The sequence below is a fragment of the Octopus bimaculoides genome, chromosome 1 (assembly GCF_046866305.1).
Source record: "Octopus bimaculoides isolate indiv1 chromosome 1, ASM4686630v1, whole genome shotgun sequence".
NCBI classification, from domain to species: Eukaryota; Metazoa; Mollusca; class Cephalopoda; order Octopoda; family Octopodidae; genus Octopus; species Octopus bimaculoides.
Window position 1 is genome coordinate 56,378,843 of NC_142928.1, and position 22,005 is coordinate 56,400,847.

The window sequence follows — 22,005 nt, forward strand, 5'->3', positions numbered from 1 at the left end:
TGTTATTGTCTGGAGAACTATGATGAACAAGAAGGGGATAAGGACTGATCGTTGGTGAACTCTTACTTCATCACTATACTCATTGCCAACCCTCACCTTACTGACAACTTCCCTGTATATGGCTTGTATAGCTCTCACCAGCCACTCTTCTATTCCTAGTTTCCACAATGATCACCAGATAAAGGAGTAGGGGACCATGTCGGAGGCTTTCTCCATATGTCACTGAGCTGATCAAAGCCTTGCGGTTTGATTTGGTAAATTAACTGAAAGAAGCCTATTGTGTGTGTGTGTGTAAATATATCTGTGCTTCCTTGTCATTACATTTTAGGCATAAACATGTGTAACCATTATACAAATGTTGTTCATTTTTAATTTTTTATGGAAATATTACTTTGTTCAGAAACAGATTGATGATAGGAAGGGCCTCAATGAATTCCATCTAACAATGCAGGAGTAGACATTAAAATGCATAGCATTTCTAAGGGAAAAAATCATCATTTGTCAAACTTGGAAAATGATGGGCTCCACCAAGTTTAAAATTTTTTTCTACAGCTATCCTCATCCATTCTCACCACATGACCATACCAGCGCAATCGTCTTTTTTGCACACCATAGCTGATGCTTCTTAGGTCTAACATTTCTCTCCCATGACTGCAAGGCAAAGCATTTATGTAGAGTATCACATCATTTTTACTAAGAAAGTGGGTGACACTGATTTATCAGTCTGTAAAGTTTTTTAAAATTTACTTTGTGGATAGAATTTAGTGGTTGCACTGTAGGTGTGGTTTGTTTATTTTTGTGACACTCACACAAGTTGGATTGTTTTACTGGGTGAGCAGAAAGAAAGATTTGGATCAGCAGTGGGAGAAGGTAAACGTTTATAGTGTGATGGTAAAAAAAGAAGAGGAGAGCAGTCATTTACGTTGTTCGAATTTGGTGGGCAACATTTGTCTTAAATTGTGTACGAAATTAAGGATTAGTCTGAGATTAGTGTTTAGGATCATTCGAGCATGTATGGGGAACTAATTTAGTGCAAAGGGTTTGTTTTATATGCAAGCACAGACAGGTCAAGTTCTGTGGCTTGCGTTGAAAGATCACATTTGAGCATATATTAAACTGAAGAGAGCTAGGCAGACTCAGAAACGAAAGATATGGAAACTAAAAAATCTTGCAATTGGGAATAGTAAGAGTTTCTAATTCACGCATATAGTTGTACTGAGAAAGATTTACATATTTGCAGTATAGCTGAAAATTGAATTTCTACAAAATTACTTGCTTAGGACTGCCAATCGATAGAGCGCAGTACCAGCCAAACCTAAAGCAACAGAGAACGAACTAGAAGAGCAGATTGGCGATAGGTATGCTTGGTGAGGCAGAAAGGAAAATATTTGCATATTTTCTGCAAGGAGAGGATCAATGGAGTGAGTTGTTCCGAATTCTAGATCTGCGAGTGCTTCAACTAAGGTATGTAACTATCGACTTAACTTTTAAGTTTCTAAGAGTTATTCCTCTTATATATAGAAACTCGACGGCCATTATTTCTTGCATCCTTTTCAATGGACAATAAGAAAATGTCTAAAGGTACAGGCTCTCACCTTCCAATTTTGTGATTTAAATTGTTCCCAGGCCTGCGATGAGCACGACACTCTGAGTAACACTCACGTGCTCCATAATATAGTCTGTATATATTTAACTCTACGTTGTCGCGATCATCGTCACCGTTGTCGTCGTCGTCAATTTACGTCCACTCTCCGTGCTCACGTAGCTTGGACAGGTTGTCGCACACCAATATAATTCATCTTCTGAGTTACTGCCTTCATAGATGGCTCGATAAATCACATCTCGCTCATATTTTTCATTTCTTTCATGACTTCTACAGCTTTATGCTATCTAATACCAACCACTTTATTGAGTGTATTTTATCATTGCACCAATACAAGAGAAGGTTGTCGTGTCCTCGATACCTGTTTTCTTAATCTTACTTGTATGACATATTCAAGTTTTTCTGTAGTGTTGTGTTATCATCGGGGCTCTTGACTCATCATTATCATCATCGTTTAACGTCCATCTTCCATGCATGCATGGGTAGGACGGTTCATGGGAGCTGGCTAGGTAGAAAAATTGCCCTATGCAACTGTGTCTGTTTTGGCAGGGTTTTTACACTTGGATGCCCTTCCTAACACCAACCACTCTGCAGAGTGGACTCAGTGCTTTTTACGTGGCACTAGCACAGGCAAAGTTAGTTTTGGCATGATTTTTACAGCTGAATGCCCTTCCAAATGCCAACCACTTTACAGTGTGGACTGGATGCTTTTTACATGGCATCAGCACTGGCAGGGTCACCAAGTAACTTGCAAGGCGAGGAATTATGAGAGAGGCAGAACCATTTGAGGAGGAGAACTCGTATCAGAGGGTAAAAAAAAAACAGAGAGGCAGAAACAAGTGTCTTGCTATAACTGAAGGGCATAGGAAGAGATGATCCAGTATCAGATGATGAAAAGTTAGAGTGTGACAGAAATAGAGAGGCAGAAATAGGTGTCTTGCAATAGAGGAGATACATGCTTACCCAGTGAGAGAGAGAGAGAGAGAGAGAAAAAGCAACCAAGAATGAGGGCAGAAATAGGAGTGCTGCTGTAGAGGAGATACATGGCTACCCAGTCAGAGGGAAGAGAGAGAGAGTAGGAAACAGCAAAAGTGTAAGAGAGAGAGAGCAGGACAGAGATGGTGAAGTGCTAGGGTATACTCACAAGTAACAAAGATCAAAGTATATATGTAATGGTATAGAAAAGAGAGGTATGAAGGGTTGTAATATGCATGGTCAGGTGTTGCCAAGAAGGCACATGTAGGGAGTAGGGATTGCAGTGACTGGTGAAAACCTGGGTAGAGGGCAGTGAGAACAAGAAAAAGTATTGGAAGACAATCATAGCTTATGAAAAGGAAATATGAGGAAGAAGAAAGATGCTGTTCCTCTTCAACCTTTTACATATATATATACATATATGCATGTGTATATATATATATGTGTATATACATCTGCACATATACATATATATGTATATATATATATATAGATGCATATGTATACATGTATATGTATAGATGTATATGTATATGTATATATATATATATACATGTATATATAGATTTATATGTATATGTATATATAAATACGGTGTACATTTAAACACATAGGACACCTAGCACGCTAGGAGTAGCCAAAATCCAAAGCACTATTAGGGATAAATTCTGAAGGGCCCATGGTTTCGAACTTTAAATTAGCAAATAATGTAATTTGCTAGGCGGAGCTCTCTTCAGCAGGGACGCCTAGATTAACATATAAATACAAGGCAAAACAGTATATGCCTTGTGCTTATATATTATAACTTTTCAAATCCACCGTGCAAGCGCAGTTTTTTGTTGGCAGCAAATAAAAATAATGCTGGTATTTCTTCAAAATTTATCAATAATTAATAAATATCAGGGTAGGAAAAAATTTTAGAAATTTTTTACTACCAGTGGCCTAGCATGTAAAAACTAGTCAATAGACTATATATTATTCATATAAATACAGTGTACATTTAAACACATAAGAAGTGACCATCATAGGAGATGTAGCATGCTAGAAGGAGTAACCAAAATCCAAACTACTATTAGGGTTAAATTTTGAAGGGATTGCAAAATAAAAACATTTATGATCTATCTCCTGGACCATGGTTTCAAACTCTGAATTAGCAAATAAAGTAATTTGCTATGCGGAGCTCTCTTCAGCAGGGACGCCTAGATTAAATATATAAGTATGAGGCAAAACAGTATATGCCTCATGCTAGCATGGGTTGGACGATTTGACTGAGGACTGGCTACACCAGGCTCCAATCTGATTTGGCAGAGTTTCTACAACTGGATGCCCTTCCTAACGCCAACCACTCTGAGAGCGTAGTGGGTGCTTTTATGTGCCACCAACATGAAGGCCAGTCACATGGTACTGGCAACGGCCATGCTCAAAATGGTGTATTTTATGTGCCACCTGCACAGGAGCCAGTCCAGTGGCACTGGCAACGATCTCGCTCGAATGTTTTTTCACGTGCCACTGGCACAAGTGCCAATAAGGCGACGCTGGTAACGATCACGCTCAAATAGTGCTATTTACATGCTACTAGCACGGAAGCCAGACAGCTGCACTGGCAATGATCACACTTGGACGGTGCTATTAGTGCTCCACTGGTCCAGTTGCCCCAACAGGTCTTCGCAAACTGAGTTTAGTGTCCAATGAAGGAAAGGTATGCATAAGCGGGGTGGCTACACCCCTGGCAGAGGCCTCGGATTATGGTCTCACTTGGCTCGCCAGGACTTCTCACGCACAGCATATTTCCAAAGGTCTTGGTTACAAGTCATTGCCTCAGTGAGGCCTATGTTTGAAGGTCGTGCTTCACCACCTCATCCCAGGTCTTCCTGAGTCTACCTCTTCCACAGGTTCCCTCAACCACTAGGCTGTGACACTTTTTTTCTAGAGCTATCCTCATCCATTCTCACCACATGACCATACCAGCGCAATCGTCTTTCTTGCACACCACAGCTGATGCTTCTTAGGTCTAACATTTCTCTCAAAGTACTTACATTCTGTCGAGTATGCACACTGACATTACACATCCATCTTAGCGTACTGGCATCAATCCTTCCGTAGGAAGTTAGTTTTTGTATGTGGCAGATGTTCAGGAGCAATAAACACTGGAAATGCACAGAAAACAACTTCTGCCACATTCCAGGGATAAAAACTAGACGTAGTTGATAGCTTCCATTATCTAGGTGACCAAGTTAGTAGCGGGGGAGGGTGCACTGAAAATGTAGCTGCTAGAATAAGAATAGCCTGAGCAAAGTTCAGAGAGCTCTTTAGAATTTCAAGATATTTTTATGTAATTTTGGTAAATATATCTGTTAGAATGAGATGTCAGTGTTATTTTCATTTTTGCATAATTTAGACAGTTTATTCACCAGACCCTGTACACACACACACACATATATATATATATATATATATATGTATATATCTATGTGTCTTAGTATCTGTGCTGCATGACAACTGGTGTTGGTGTGTTTATGTTCCCCGTAACTTAGTGGTTTGGCAAGAGACCAATAGAATAAGTACTAGGCTTAAGAAAATAAGTCCTGAGGTCGATTTGTTCAACTAAAACCCTTCAAGACGGTGTTCCAGCATGACCGCAATCAAATGACTGAAACAAATTAAGGATAAAAGATATATATAAGGTTTGCAGGCTGAAACTGTCTCCCTCGTTCTTGCAAAAGATTAATAAACATGTCCTCTGTTAAAAGTATTGAGTAATCTTTCAGACATAAAAACAAACATTAGCACACACAAATCATCAAAATAATTTGTTGTTGTTGCTTAGCCAAAGATCAGCCTTGACTGAACAGAATTATGATCAAAGGCACTGAAGCCATACCATTGCATCTTTTTCCATACCCAGAACAACATTGTCCAAAATGTTCTTCCCTTTTTTGTATGGCAATAAGATGTGATTTAGTTGCTATTTCTAGTAGGTTGAAACTCCACATAGATGTTCCCTTGATTTCTGTTTTTCTATGGTACAGATTAGTTGACTCAGCTAATTTTTACATTTACTTGGCACAAATATTTATATAACAGGATAAATCCTCCTTTCTAGTTATAAATAATGTTTCTGCAAGATATACCAAAGTATATTGAATAATCCTCTAAAATCCCTACTACCACAGTTTTTTTTTGTTCTCTATTTATGGCCATGCAATATCAACCCTATATTTTATTGTTTTGGGTTTGATTTATTGTTTTAACTTTATAATTATTTTGTTCTTCTGAATTTTTTTGTTGTCATATCTATTTTTGTCAGGAATGTTACCTACAAGTGCATGTGTGTGTGTGTGTGCACACGTGTGCGTGTTTTCAAGTGTTTAAGTGGGTGGATTAGTGTGTTGATGAAAACTGTTCCATTATAGCTATAGTATCATCACAAATCTTTTAGAGTCTATTCTACTTGCCTTTTTTCTTACTTGAAAACAGATGGCGTTCTTGTTATATAGTAATTTAGTTTACTGAAAAGTGTAACATATTAAAATATGTAGAAGACATTTGAAGTTCAATATTCTGTTTTTTATTTTGATATTTAGTCAATAGGATGAGAGGAAAAGTAGGGCACAATATGAAATAGTAAACAATATTTAGTTCTGTAATTCTATTTTCTGAGTTCAAACCCTACAAGATTTATAAAATAAACACCAGTCATGTGATTATATTTCTAACAAAATTACATTCTATCTTAAATATCTTAAATTTCAAAATAATTAAAAAGTATGAGAGGTTTAGTTATATAATTAACTTTCAACCTAATGAAACATATTTGTTAATGAAATCTAATGTTATTTTCATGTAATAATGAAATTAGTCTAAAATGCAAATTTAAACTTGAATACTTTGAGAAAGACAGTTTCATGTAGATTGGTCTTAAAAGGGTTAACTGCTCATATATAACTTCCTCTACAAATTTGAATAAATGTGTCACATCTTGAGCTTCGTTTTGAGTTCAAATATTATAAGGATTAATAATTCATTTTTATACCTTTTTAGATAAATCAAATGAGAATTAGCCATTCTATTGGAACTGATTAAAATTACATATATATGACAAGCTTTCACACCGTTTCTAACTACCAAATTCACTCACATAGCATTGGTTGGTTCAAAGCTATAGTAGAAGACATTTGCCTGAGGTGTCATGCAATGGAACTGAACCTAAAACCACATGGTCATAAAGCAAGCTTATTAACCACATAGCCATGTTTATGCCATCTCAAGCAAGTGTAATATTTCCTAATCAAATATCAATTAAAGGGTAATTAGCTTAGTTGACTTCAGGAATAGAATACCCATACATTGGATTAGTTTTCTGGTACCTTCTACTCATCCATAGCTTTATTTGAACTCAGTACTTAATGACATGTAAGTCAATTATGTTGTGCCTACATTATAGCAATATAAATTAACTGGTACTTTATTTTATTGATTCTGTAGAATGGAAGGCAAAGTTGACCTTGGTAAGATTTGAACCTATTTCATTTAGAGCTACCTTTTTCGTTCTAGAAGATAAGAACTTCGTGGACAGAATATAATGTTTTCATTTTCAATCTTAAAGACTGTGTTTATTATTGCTGTTTGTTAAAAATGATATTGATTTTCTTATCAAGACTATAGACTTGTAAGATATGTATAACTGACTGAAAGAACCTTAACATATTGACATGGAGAAATGTAAGGCAAGCTGGATTTTAATACAGTTTGATCTCAGTTAAAAATAAAATTCAAAGGAGTGTTTTGAGGCTTTTTCTTATAGAACCTAAACGACCACTTGAATTTTTTTTAATGTTAAATTATATTTTATATCATATGAGTGGTTGGCGTTAGGAAGGGCATCCAGCTGTAGAAACTCTGCCAAATCAGACTGGAGCCTGGTGTTGCCATCCGGTTTCACCAGTCCTCAGTCAAATCGTCCAACCCATGCTAGCATGGAAAGCGAACGTTAAACGATGATGATGATGATGATGATGAATTCTCCTACTGCGTAAATTTTCTAAATTCAAGCTATTTGTGTTGATAGGTAGATATATATGGCTCAAATTTAAATATATGGGTGGTATGAGATAATTAATTGACTGATGGCGCATTCCCATTAGATCTTAAATCTTACTAGTAAACACTAGCTGAGAATATAAATGCTACAAAGAAGAACAGATCTTTTCTGTTAGTAGCAAGAATACTATATGATCAATGCTTCATCAGATTATTCTTTAGAGCTGACACTGATTTTTGCAAGCGTTATTTGAATAATGGAATAATCTGGAAGACTGAAAGAATCTAAGGTGAAATATCAAAGAAAGTGAAAAGCTCATAATGAAACCCTGAATTAGAAGATTTATGGAATGAAGGCAATTAAGAAAGTATCAGGAAGATATCATTATTATAATACATATTATAATACTAAGACTATATAGAATAACTCTTACAGTTTTTTTTTATTGTCCAGTCTAATTTGTAATAGCTTAAAAACCGTGGTGAAAGCTACAGAAAGTTTATATATTACTTGTAAAATATATTGATTTCTTTAAATTAGATATAAAATCAGTGTTTGCAGTTGCTTTGAATATAATTACCTGAAATGTCATTACAGTAGCCTGGGGATGACACATGCTATATGGGTGGAATTGGGTAGATAGAAAATGTATAAGCCAGTCAAATGGACTGTACCTGTAATTTGAAGAGCTAGTCTTGGTATACTGTGCCATGCTGATTTTACTTGAGAATTCGATTAACTCTTTAGCAATTAAACCAGCCATATTCAGCCCAAATATTCCATCTGTTTTATGTTTCAATTGGTCAGCTCTGGCCTCCTACACCTACCCAACAATGTCATTCTAAAAATCACATCATTAAAATCTTGAAGCTATGAGATAATGCATGATTAATTCAAAACTATGTGAAAATAAAAGCCTTACATTTGACTGAGTAATCTGATGTTAACGAGGGACACATGTTTGTAAAATACTCAACCATTTCAAACATTAATTCAATGAGTAGGTCATTTAGTTGATTGAACAACTGGATGCTCAGCATATGCTAAAACTGACAAGAAAGCCAACCATTTTATAGACCTGAAGGAAATAAAAGACAATGTTAAACTTAAAAAGTAGAAGATATAACTAAATATTACAAGTCGTTTATTCTGATCTGACACAGCCTAGATAGCAAAAATATTGGCATCAAGGTAATTGCAAAGATGTAAATGACATTTTGAATTAGAGATGCATAAATTAAAATCTCTTAACATGACAAATGTTCTGTCTTGAGAGATTTCATGCATTTAAAATTGTGCAAAACCCAGATAATTAACAGTTGGAGATATGACGGAAAATGTGAATGACTGATTTATTATAAAGAAACCCTATTCATAGCTATCAACATAAAATCTTAAGTTGTTGATGAAGAAAGACTCTTCATGAATGCATTTCTCTAATTTAAAGTTTCAAGTGTCATTTTATTTATTTATTAAAACACCTAATAAATGAATAAGTGTTTCTTTTTCAACTTATGGATCTTGTGATAAAAACTACAATGTACTCAGTAGAGTTCACTGCATCCTTTAAGAAAGGTAAATTATTTAAATTACATAACAAAAAAAGGTGCAGGCATGGCTGTGTGGTCGGGAAGTTTGGTTCCCAACCACATGGTTCCAGGTTCAGTCTCACTGCATGGCACCTTAAGCAAGTGTCTTCTGAAGCCTCAGGCTAGCCAAAGCCTTGTGTGTGGATTTAGTAGATGGAAATGAAAGCAACCCATCGTGTGTGTGTGTGTGTATTTATATATGTATGTATACTTTATGGTCCTGAAAGGATAGAAAATTGGAGTATTTCCAATGCACCTGAACTCAAGGCTTTCTACACTCTTGAATAGGAGTCTCAAGGAAGATGGAAATACTGCTGGAGAAAATCCAGGTATCACCCTGCTAAATCTAATGCAGTGGACCTAGCGAAAAGTAAAATATAATTCAAATGAGACAAAGAAAGAGTTTAGCATATTTTTAATGACTAGTAACAATTCTTTTGGTATCACTTTGTTTTTAATGCCAATGCATGCAAAAAGTTATGTAAATTTTGTAATTTTTCACATTAGAGTGACACTTTATCAGATTTGCATCAAAAGGTGTGCTTTTACATTGTGTATCTGTCTAGCATTTTATATTGTATATGATATTGGGAGTGAACGATAAATGTCGCCCTTTCAAAGCATAGCCAGGCTCATGGGCCTGGTTTCCCAGTTTCTATGGCGTATGTGTTCCTCCAGGCTGGACGGGACACCAGTCTATCACGGCGTTACTCAAGAAACAGGAAGAAACAGTGAGAAAAAGTTGGGGCGAAAGAGTACAACAGGGGTCGCCACCATCCCCTGCCGGAGCCTCGTGGAGCTTAGGTGTTTTCGCTCAATATAAATTAAGAATAAAAATGGTGAAATAACAGATACCCCTTAGACAATAATGATAATGCCAAATAAAATAAAAATAGCATTAGAAGAAGGAGGAGGATGATGATGAGGAGGAGGGGGGGGATCCTGCTGAGGTCAACTCTGTCTTTCATCTTTTCAAGGTTGATAAAATCCAGAGTGGATTGGAAGAACTGCCAAAAGGTCAGATTGGATGTCTTGGGGCATTTGTTCTAGCCCATTGCATTTTGAGTCCAAATCCCACCATGGCTTACTTGGGTGGTAGACTTAATTTGTTTCTCAGTTAAATCTCCATTACCTAGCACCTTGGGTGCAAGATTCACTCCATCAAAAGCATTTGGGTCAGGTCTCTGGGTTGATGTTACCTTCCTACTTACTAGTCTTGGAGGACCTATAAAGAATTAAAGACATTGCATTCCCCCTTGACTAAAAAAGGAAAAAAGAAAGAAAAAAAATGTAGGCATGGACACACTGGAGAATGTTTTTTCAAACATGTGCATGACATTAATGCAGGTTTGGCATGAGTGATCTAGGTTGCATATAAATAAAGCTTGGGTGAAGAGGGTTTGGGAAAAATGATGGGTCTTATATGAAGACATATTAGATAATATAGTCCTAAAATAGAAATAACTGTACATTATACATCAAAAGCCTGCATATTTATGGTTGACATTGGACTACTACAACAATAACAGCAACTTCTCTCACTCCCCGCAGGACTGGCAATAACCTAGGATAACATCGTCGGTCACTGATTCCCAGGCTTGCACAAACTTTATTCTGATTCAATGGAATGAACGCCAGTCCCTCAAATACCATTCTCGTAGTAGATAAAGAGGGAACGTCATTGAAGACGTATGAAATTCTTTAAGTGGAATTGACCAAATCAGAAGAATCTCCTATTTTCAATGTATATAACGGCTCCATCGTTAACAAAATCATTCTATCGATCTCAGCAGCGCGAACATATAAGCCTACCTGATCAGAATTAAAAGGCATTATGATTAAGCAAAGCTGAACAAGATCTGGCAGGTGAAATAGTCCTCATCCCACTTTTTCTTTCACGTTAGCCGCATAGTCCCTTTAGAAAGACATTAACTTTACTCTTCCTCTAAAATGTGTAATCAAAAAGGCTCCCGCCCGATATTGTCAACTGTTCATTCCAGAACCGCAACATATTTCGTGGGTACGTTTCGTTGAATCTTGATTTCTAACACAAGCACAAGGTCTCAAGTACGGGAAAGGGTTTGGTCAATTTAATCAACTCCTGCACTTAAATGATACTTATTTCATCGACCCCGAAAGAATGAAACGAGATTCGAACTCAGAACGCAAATGTAAGCAACTAAATACCACAAGTTGTTTCGTTCAATGTTCTCGGTATATGAAAAGTTAAATATCGTTATTTTTTACTTACAGTATTTTTGAAGTCGTTAAAAGAAAGAAAAAAAAATCTTTATCTTCCCACTCATCCTCCTGTACAAACGAGCGACAAGTCGCTCCGGCTTTATTTACATATTGTTAGCATTTGATAGTTATATTTAAAACTATGTTAATCCTATAATCTTCTATCATCAGTACCGGCGAGTTACTGCTACACTTACTCTTAGCTGTATGAGTGTTACAGGTAAACAATTTAGCTAGAAAAAGAAAAGAAAAAAAGTATCATCATTCGGAAAGGGAAGTTCCCGTTTCGGTAGTGAATGTCAGTCACGTGGTTTTGTTTGTCGATTTCAAGGTCAAGATGGCGGCGGCGGCTGCAGCAGCTGGTGCTAGTGTCTCGCGTTCGGGTCTCTACGAAGTCTATTTCCGACAACAATGGTGTTTGGTTTATGTGTCTCTTACCGAAGAATCCTTGGTGCTTACCTTGGACGAAAACCCAGACGCTTCATCCATTGCCAACGGAGTCAGCAATGGCGTTTCGGACATCAACGAGAAAGACATATCTAGCGGGGCACCGCTGATGCTCCGTAATGTCTGTGGTGGACCCTCTAATTTACCGGATGGCATTACTGGACAGAAACGAATTGTTCGTGTGATCAAAGAAGAAGCAAACGGGCTGGGTATTAGTATAAAAGGTGGGAAGGAAAACAAAATGCCTATTTTAATTAGTAAGATTTTTAAGAGTATGGCTGCTGACAAAACGGAGAAATTGTATGTCGGTGATGCTATAATATCTGTGAATGGAGAAGATTTACGGGATGCTACACACGACGAAGCTGTCAAAGCATTGAAAAAGGCCGGTAAAGAAGTCACGCTGGAAGGTAAGGTTTTATAGTGGTATTTTCCCTCTTTGTTGACTGAAAAAGACATCACCTAGCTCGCATTAAGTATATTTTAGTTATGACAAAGTTATGTCTGTCTTTCGTTCTTCCTCTGTAATAGTACACTCTTTTACACATTCAACCTATATGTTCTTTTTGAGTTTGCAAGGATCCAAAACTGGGTGCCCATTTAAGTTAACTAGAATGTGTAAAACTTCGTTGTCGACTCGTGTAATGCATTCTGATTTTGAGTTACTTCTCGGCCTTTTGGCTTAGATCAAAGTGTAATATTAGAGTTATTGTAGAGTAGAGATATTTTTCTTTACTCGCATAGCCTAATAATTCCCATATTTCGTCTCCTAAAATGTTATTAAAAAAACTAAAATAATTGCTATTAACAATGTAAGGGTGGATACCGGGTGCAGTAGTGTTTTCGGTGATTGGAATCGGCAACTCGAACCATACTGCACAGTTGGAACTGCTTCATATCCCTTATACTTTAAAGAAACACATGAATCTCATAACTTCGATCTGAAAAGGGTAGTTTTTTTTTTTTTGTTAAAACTTTTATTATTGTTACAATCTACTATTTATACATCGCACTAAGTTTCTTATTTCTCAAATGAGAGGGAAAAAATGAAATGAACAACAACACAAACACAGCGGAAAAACAAACAAACCCGAAACTCAATTCTAATTTGACATTCATTCTAAATTAAAACTGACAGTTATGGGTTCTTCAGAATTGTACGAACTTCCGACCGAATTAGAAATATCAAGTGTTTTTATTTTCTTCTTTAAGTCCTACGAATGAGTTATGTATGTCAAAGAAACGAAGATGCAGACTCACACACATCTTTAAAGATATAAAATATCCAGAGAGAGAGAAAGGTAGATAGACAGAGAGATAGAGAGAGAGGGGGGTAGGTAGGTAGAAAGAGAGAGAGAGAAAGAGGGGGTAGGTAGGTAGAAAGAGAGAGGGAGAGAGTATGTTGGTAGAAAGAGAAATTACAAAGAAGCAAAAGAGAATTCTACACTTCGGACAGTGGCCCTTCGTCACGGACAGAAAACGAAGGAAAACAACGTGAAAAAAAAAAAAAAATTCGTTTGCGAATAACACTGTCCAAAGAATTCTCTGTTTCTTTCCTCAAGTAATTATATATTTAATTCTGTTCATATGTTTTTCGGATGGCTCTGCTTGGTTATTATTATTATGCTGATGTAGATTAACCTGATAACCATTGTATTTATAATTCATGATATGCGTGTGAGAGGAAGAACGAGATATTTAGTGACATTGTTGTCACGTATTGGGTCGGGTGGGAAGACGTTCACATACATTCCTGTCTTGTTTTGTCAAAATAACTCGCATGTTGAAAGTATCGCCTCGAACTACTGCATTGTATCTGTGCTGTAATTTTTTTTTTACCAAATCCTTTGACTAATAATTACTATAAATGAACTGAAAACAAGCATCTGTGCACACAAAACGTGTTTAAAATTTTAAATATATAAATCATATAGAGATATTTCAAACAGGAGAAACGAATCTCAATGCATGAAATATAGTACTTATATTTTTATTGACTGAGGAGCTACAGTGACTCAAGCTCATACACACACATATACTTTTACTGGTTTTAGTCATTGGACGGGACCATGCTGTAGCACCGCTTCAAAGGTACCGTCGACCATATCGGCTTCAGTATTTTTTAAAGTCAGGTACTTATTTTATCGATCTCTATTTGCAGAAACATGTTAGAGGATATAACCAAGAGTATCGATTCTCAAACTGTGCAAACGTAAACACTGATACAAATCTGCACACACTCATATTTATGTACATACACGCGCGCACACACGTTTATATAGCTATATATATATCTATCTATATATATATATATATATATATAGTCTGGTGCAACCCTTCAGCTTACCATCTTACCGTCCAACCCATGGACGTCGGACGTTAAATGATGATACTGCTAGTTTCATGAGACATAGATTTCTGCTTGGATAGTTTTGCAGTAGCTTCAGTGACTATAGAGACCCACATGTAAATGATAGTCCCATCTGCAGTGACTGCATTTGAAGATACTGTTCTTTCTATTCTAGTCATGTCTTGGTGCTGTTTGTTTTTTTTTCTGTTGATTTTACTTCTCTTCATTATGAAGCTTCAGCCTCTCCTTGTTTTCTTTTCAAACTCTTTTCTAGTTCCTGTCTCTAGTGGGGCAATTATTATTAATACTCTTCTTCCTTTCAGTGTTCATATATGGAGAATTCATGTCTTTCTCACATCTTTGAAATAAAGATGAGGCCACCTCTAGGTTCTTTTGACAGAAGCCAGTTCATCCTACAGCAAATCTTCTGGGATCCTCCTATCTGACATGTAGTGCATAGGGCCTAGGGCATTGTTGGTGCACTAGGATGAAAAGGTTAGGTATCTGTGTGTGTGTGCTAGGACTTCATTGTTTGTGATTCAGTCCACTTGTAGTGTATGCAGAAGGCATTGAGATAGTGTTATTGGAATCGATGCTTCAGGTTTCATTACCAAAAAGCAGTATGCTGAGGATGCATGTTCTGTAAAGTGCAACCTTTAGTGTGTGCGCCATTTGGTTACTGGTCTCCCAGACTCTCATTATCAGCCCATCTAGTGTTGAGACTGCTCTTCCAATAGGTCTGTTGATCTCAAACTCTAGAGGGGGTTATTCATATTGGTGGTGCTGTGGCATATGAACTCCTGCACTATCTCCAGCTTGTAGTTGTTGATGACCCAGCTCTTTTGTCTTTTTCAGACAAGTAGTGAAACTGAGGTTGTGACTGGCTCTTGTGAGATTGTCTATGAGACATTGCAGTTGCTCTTCTGTGTGTGCTGTTAATACTTAGTCATCTGGAAACATATACCTGATGAGTACTTTGGTTTTTGCCTTCATTCAAGACAGACCAAACATTTTCCTGTTTGATCTTATGTGAAGGTAGATACTGTCAGTTAATGCTCCAATAGTATGCATCAGCATAACAATGAAGAAAATACCAAACTGAGTTGCGGGGAGCACCACAACCCTGTTTCATTTCAATGTGAATACTAAAGGATTCTAAGAAAGAGCCATCAAACTGTCTGATGCTGTTCATATCTATGTGGAACGAATGAACAATCTTGAGTTACCTTGGACTGCACTCAATCTTCACAAAGATTCTGAACAACTTGTCTCTATTCATAAGTTAGAGGCCTTCATGCGATCAGTGAAAGTGATTAGAGTCATTATCTTTGCTCTCTGCATTTTTCTTGTAGTTGCTGAAGGGAGATCATGCCAATTGTGGAGTGATCCGAAGCTACACTGAGACTCAGGATATATCCTTTCAGTGATTTTCTGCCATCTGTTTAGGACCATACAAGGGAAGATCTTCCCAGCAATGCTTAGCTAGGATATTTAACTATAGTTGTTGCAATCACGTCTGCCCTCTCTTTTCTTTTGTAGGGAAACAATATTGCAGTCTCTCTTGCACTGGCACAGTAGTTGATGTAGGTGGAAGTTTGATTCACCTCCATGCAACTTAAAGTTTGCAGGCTTCTTACAGAAACCTGGCTTGGATTACTGAATGAAGAAATACAGGAAGTTCAATATAGCTACTGGAAAATAGGCTGCTATTGGTCAAGGTGGGTCACAACCACTTTAGTATTGGTTGATGGTGCCAGTGCCGCTGGACTGGCTCCTGTGCAGGTGGCACGTAAAATACACCATTTTGAGCATGGCCATTGCCAGTACCACCTGACTGGCCTTCGTGCTGGTGGCACGTAAAAGCACCCATTACACTCTTGGAGTGGTTGGCATTAGGAAGGGCATCCAGCTGTAGAAACTCTGCCAAATCAGATTGGAGCCTGGTGTAGCCATCCGGTTCACCAGTCCTCAGTCAAATCGTCCAACCCATGCTAGCATGGAAAGCGGACGTTAAACGATGATGATGATGATGCATTCTGTGAAATAGTTTGTGGTTGAAAGAGCATCCAAACCAAGCAAAAAGTGAAATGCATGTGTAAGTTCTCATTCTTCAACCTGTCTAGGAGGGCAGAAACTCTGAATAAAAACTGATAACCTGTTCAGTTCATGCCAGTATGAAAAGCATAGAAGTAGGATGATGTTGATACACTACTGCAAAAATGTTATCTTATAGATAACAGTATTTGGCAGTGATAGGATTTTGTTTGTAGAGCTTGTTTAGTATATGATTTTGCATTAAGGTCAATGGGATACACACAAAGATTCAGAAATCCCTTTAGCATTTAAATGATATATACAAAATTATTTTCATTTTATTTTATTACAATTTTGTTTTCATCATTTTTTAACACATGGAAGGCAGACATTAAATGATGACGATGATGATATTTTAAATTTTTAACCTTCTCTTTGCTACTTTGCTGTGAATATCTTTTTAAACATACACACACACATTGATGTTTGTTTTTATGTTATAATAAAAACAATTTCACATTAAACTGAAGGATTACTCAATGCTTTTGGTAGAGTTCAAATTATTCAAGAATAGTATTGACAGTGACTGTGAAGTTTTGGTTAGCTAAGCCATAACTGGACAGTCCGATGATGGCTGAAACTTCAAAGTTGTGTCAGTGCAATTCTTGTTAAAAAATTCTCTCTCTCTTTCTACCCACCCACCCTGTTCAAAACAAAAGTAAAATTTGTCTTGAAACTTAGTGGTTTGACAAAGAAACATTGATCAAATAAGTACCAGACTTAAATACGTACTTCTGTTGATATAATCAACCAAAAAATTCTTGGAGGCAGTATCCTAGCATACTGTAGGCCAATGACTGGAACTAGAAAAAGAATGCTAACTCAATGTTAAAATTGTTTTATGGCAAACAATAAAAAGACATCAACGTTTTCTACTCTACTGAGCATGAAATAAATTACTTGATTTCTTTTTTGTTATATTCTTTCAAAATGTAAGGATTTATTCATTTCTAATTCTTGTCAAGACAAGAATGATTATATCTCTTGTGTGAGCACCAAGCACTAATACTGCTGGTTAAAGCTACTATTGTCATTTTCTGTCATATCTCTTTTACATCTCCACAAAGGTCTGCATACTTATTTTTGTGGTCAATTTATTTTTTCAGTGCAAGATTCAACTGAATATTTATCCCTTGTCCCTTAATCAGCTTTATAAGAAGACGGAGTTGATATGTTTGTTAGTGGATATTAGTTCATGTATGAATTATTCATTTCTAGTTCTTGTCAAGACAAGAATGATTATATATCTTGGTTAAATTTGTTTTACAATATAACGCAATTTTTAAAGTTCCATATTAACATTATTCATGATGATGATGTGTTAGTAAATATAGTGATGAGTCTATTTTTGATCAAGCAAGCAGAAAGTAGAGATGTTACACAACTTTAGTACAGCAAGTTGAATAAGAGAGCATTGTGGAATGGATTGCAGAGAAATCTACCAGTATTTTCTTAATCCATTAACTTCATGTGAAGCATAGGGTGCCATCAAGAGATCTCCATGTGTCTTGATCTTTGGCAAAGGATTGCAGTTGTGCCCAAGTTAGCCACTTACCAGTGTTTCATTTTTGTGAAGCTTCTAAGGAATTTCTTGATACATTAAAATGACAATAATGAGTAAGATACTCACTGATCATCTTTAAAGGATCATTGTATTTGTTTTCAGGATGATTAATATGTAGCTTGATGAGTGACAATTAGGGGAAAAAAAACAAAAGCAAAACAAAGTAGAAAGCAATGGACTAAAAGTCAGTAAAGTATAGCTAGTTGGAGAGGAACTGGAAGTTGAATTAAATGAGAATTGAGAGTATGTTAAGTTTTATTAGTATTGATGTGACTTGGTAGTAATTGGCAGTTTAAGAGAATTAATCTTTTGTAGAACTGTGATTTAGGGTGGTAAAAATGGCAAAGCACTAGACTGAATGTATTTAGTTCTATATCTTTGTATATTGTGTTCAAGTCTCGCTGGGCTTGTCTTTGTCTTTCATCATGTGGATCTATGAAATAGTATCGGTCATATACTGGGGTTGATTTAATTGAGTATACTTTCCCCTACAAATTACCTTGTGCCAATATAAGAAATTTTTTCTATTCTTGCCTATTGTGAAAGTTTGATTTGTTGTAACTGAGAGATTTATGTTTCTGATTTTCAAACTTGTATACTATCTGTACAAATTAACCAGAGATTGGAAACTTGTTACAGCTGTTCAAATTTTGGCTTCGAATTATATTTAAAAAAATGTACTCTTCTTCATGTATGAAGTACTTTTTACCTTCTTGTCTGCAATTCCAAATGTCCTCAGTCAAATCGTCCAACCCATGCTAGCATGGAAAGCGGATGTTAAACGATGATGATGTTGATGATATTTATCTTCAATATAACAAATATGCACCTGCATATATATATATATATATATATATATATATATATATATATATATATATATATGATGTCCATTTTCCATACTAGTATAGGTTGGACGATTTGACAGGAGCTGTCCAGACTCCAATTGTCTGTTTGGGCATGGTTTCTATGGCTGGATGCCCTTCCTAACACCAACCACTTTACAGAGTGTGCTTGGTGCTATTTACATTCTACTGGGAACATTTGTGCAGGACTGGCATGGGTGCATTTAATGTGACACCATCACCTGCAAAGGACATACCTGTGTGTATAGATGACCATGATTTTACTTTGTTTGATGTATCTTCTCAAGTCCAGCAAATCACCACAACTTCCAGTTCCTTGTCATTTCTTCAGTAAAGCCCACCATCTGAAGATTCTTTCTTGCCACTTTGTCCTATGCATTTTTGGGTCTAACCTTCCACAGGTTTCTTCCACAATTAGAAATCAACACTTCTTTAAGCAGCAGTCCTCATCCAAATGCATCACATAACCAAACCAGTGCAGTCTTCTCTCTTGCACACATTTGATGCCTCTTATACCAGTTTTCCTCTTAAATCATTTGCACTCTGTCATTTGTACACAAAAGTGTTTTCACATAAAAATCATGTATATATATATATATATATATATATATATATATATATATATATGTATTTATAAACATCCCTAGGGTGATATGGGTACAAAGTGGTACCAGCATTGCTAGAATTAAGAGTCAAAATGATTCATTAGCCACAAAAAAGGAAACAGAGCTTCCTACTGTAGTGAGATAAAGCTCTCTACTGAAGAAGCAAAGATAGCCATATCATGTGATTTCGAATTCTGATGCATAGCATCTTGATTCTTGTCAGTGGATCTTACTGCATGTAGGGTTAAGCTCATCAACTTAGAAAAATTGTTAAAATGGGTATATTTGCTTCTTCAGTAGGGAGCTCTGTTTCCTTTAACTTATTAAGTTAGTGCTTTTTGTGGCCACTGAGTCGAGCAATGTTGATACCACTCTGTGCCCCTGTCACCTTACTGATGTTTATATATATATATATATATATATATATATATATATATAGGGAGAATTCATAAAAAAACAATAGCTGAAGACAGGTGGTGTAGAAAACAAACAGATGTATTAATATAATATAACGCTCGGGAAGTGAAAAAGTCTTTAACGTTTCGAGCCTATGCTCTTCCACAGAAAGGAACAAGGAGAGAAAAAAAATGTGTGTAGTGGTTTGCGATCTATCGTGGCGAATGCCGGACAGAAGGGTCATACAGGAGAGTTAAGAAGAAGGAGAGATAACAAAATAGTAGTGATCCCAAAACAAAGGTGTGCGTGTGTAAGAGAGTGCTGGTGATCTTGACGTGTACATGTGTGTATGTGTAGGTGTGAAAATGTGGGGATGAGAATGGTCAGTGCTGGTGTGTGTGGTGGTGTGTTGTGATGTGTTGTGTGGCATGGTGTAGTGTGGTGTGGTGTGATGGTGTTGGGTGGGGTGTGGGCTAGGCTGAGGGTGGGGGTAGAGGTGGGGTATGTGAGTAGGCAGAGGTTGGGGTAGGTGGGGTATGTAGGTAGGTAGAGGTGGGGTATGTGGGTAGGCAGAGGTTGGGGTAGGTGGGGTATGTGGAAAGGGTGTAAGGGATGGGATGAGGTGGGGTAGGAGTGTGTTGGGAATAGGTGGACTTATGAAGGAGGGTTGACGATGAAGGGGGAAGGGGAAGGTGGGTATGAGAGAAGAGTGAGAGTAGAGGTGAAGAGATGTAGGGGTGAAGAGAAGTAGAGAGAAGTTGGAGTCAGAGCAAGAGAGGAGAGGTGGGTGGGAGGAAGTAAGAGGGAGGAGGAGAGAAGCAAGGGGAGGAGAGAGGCAAGGGGAGGAGAGTTGAGCCCATGTGGTGCAAAGGAGCAAAGAGAGATTAATCTCTGTTCATGGTGCAAACGGGAGTCCGGATGGCCCCTGTGCAAGGACAATCCGAACACAGACAGGTGTTGCAAAGAGTGACTAGTAGAGCGGAAATGGCGTGACACCGGAGTGTCATTGCCAAGGTGGATATCTCGGAAGTGTTCCGCGAACCGGTCAGCCAAGCGCCGTCTCGTTTGTCCGATGTGCAGAGAGAGCAGGAGATGCAATAGATGATATTGGTAGAAGTGCAGGTGAAGGAGTCGGTGATGCGATAGGGTCGATGATGGGTGCCGGTGAAGAGGGTGGTGTTGGAGAGCTAACGGCAAGTGCGGCAGCATGGGTGGGAGCAAGGGAACGAGCCAGGTTGGGAGGTGGGGTTGGGGAAGAAGCTGTGGACCAAGAGGTCTCGTAGTTTGTTGGCTCGTTTGAAGGAGGGGAGGGGTCGGTCAGGGAAGATGTATGAAGTTGAGGGGTCGGACTGGAGGTGCTGAAAAGCTTGGAGAGGTGGTAGGTGAGGGAAAAGGGAGGCGGGAGATGGCAGGGCGGGTTCAGGGGGAGAGAGCAGATGCACGGTCCACAGAACGTTCTCTGGCAAGGGCTGTGTGGATAGTGGTGTGGGGATATCCATGTAGGATGAAGTGGCGAGCCATGAGTTGAGACTGAGTCTCAAAGTCATGGTTGTCACAACGGAGCCTGCGTAGATGGAGGAATTGGGAATAAGGGATGGAAAGCTTGGTGTGTTTAGGGTGGGAGGAGGAGAAGTTGAGGTGTGAGTCTGTGTGTTTGTAGTGGATGGACGTGGTAAGAGTGGAGTGATGAATGCTGACTGAAATGTCAAGAAAGGAGACAGAGGTGTCAGAGATAGGGCAGGATGGAAAGATTTGACAAAAGAGAGGAAGGAGTCTAGATGTTCGCGGGAGAGTGAGGTGGCACCGATACAGTCATCAATATAACGGCCATATAGTTCGGGAGTGAGACCAGTGAAACTTGAGAATATTTGGACCTCAACATAGCCAATGAACAGGTTCGCATAGTTGGGGCCCATTCTTGTCCCTCCCTAATTCTTCTATCCCTCTGCCTCTACCTCTCTCCTCTCTCTCCACGTGACCGGTGTTCGGCCAAGCCTGACCTTTCTTTCTTGGTTTAACTACCATCCGTGCAACATCTATATTCCTCCCCATACCTGTCATCTCTCATGTCCTTGCGGTAAGGCTTCACTCCCACATATGCCAGCTTAATTTAATTTGTCTGTAGTTAAAAGACACCTGCTGTTAATGTCCTGTCATTTGCATTTGTATTTGTGTTCCATTTCTCTTTTTTTTTCTTTTCATTCACTTCTTTCTTCCAAGGAATCTAGTGCTCT

At 37.8% G+C, this 22,005-nt stretch overlaps 1 protein-coding gene across 1 annotated transcript in view; it reads left to right on the forward strand.

Moving 5' to 3' along the window:
• Positions 1-11,025: 11,025 nt before the first annotated feature.
• The window catches only part of LOC106880993 (beta-1-syntrophin), a 42,026-nt gene continuing 31,046 nt past the window's right edge, over positions 11,026-22,005 (forward strand). Inside the window, exon 1 of the mRNA XM_014931176.3 lies at positions 11,026-12,306. Within this exon, the coding sequence (XP_014786662.1) occupies positions 11,787-12,306 (520 nt within the window). The 5' untranslated portion in view covers positions 11,026-11,786. The remainder of the gene's footprint in view (positions 12,307-22,005) is intronic.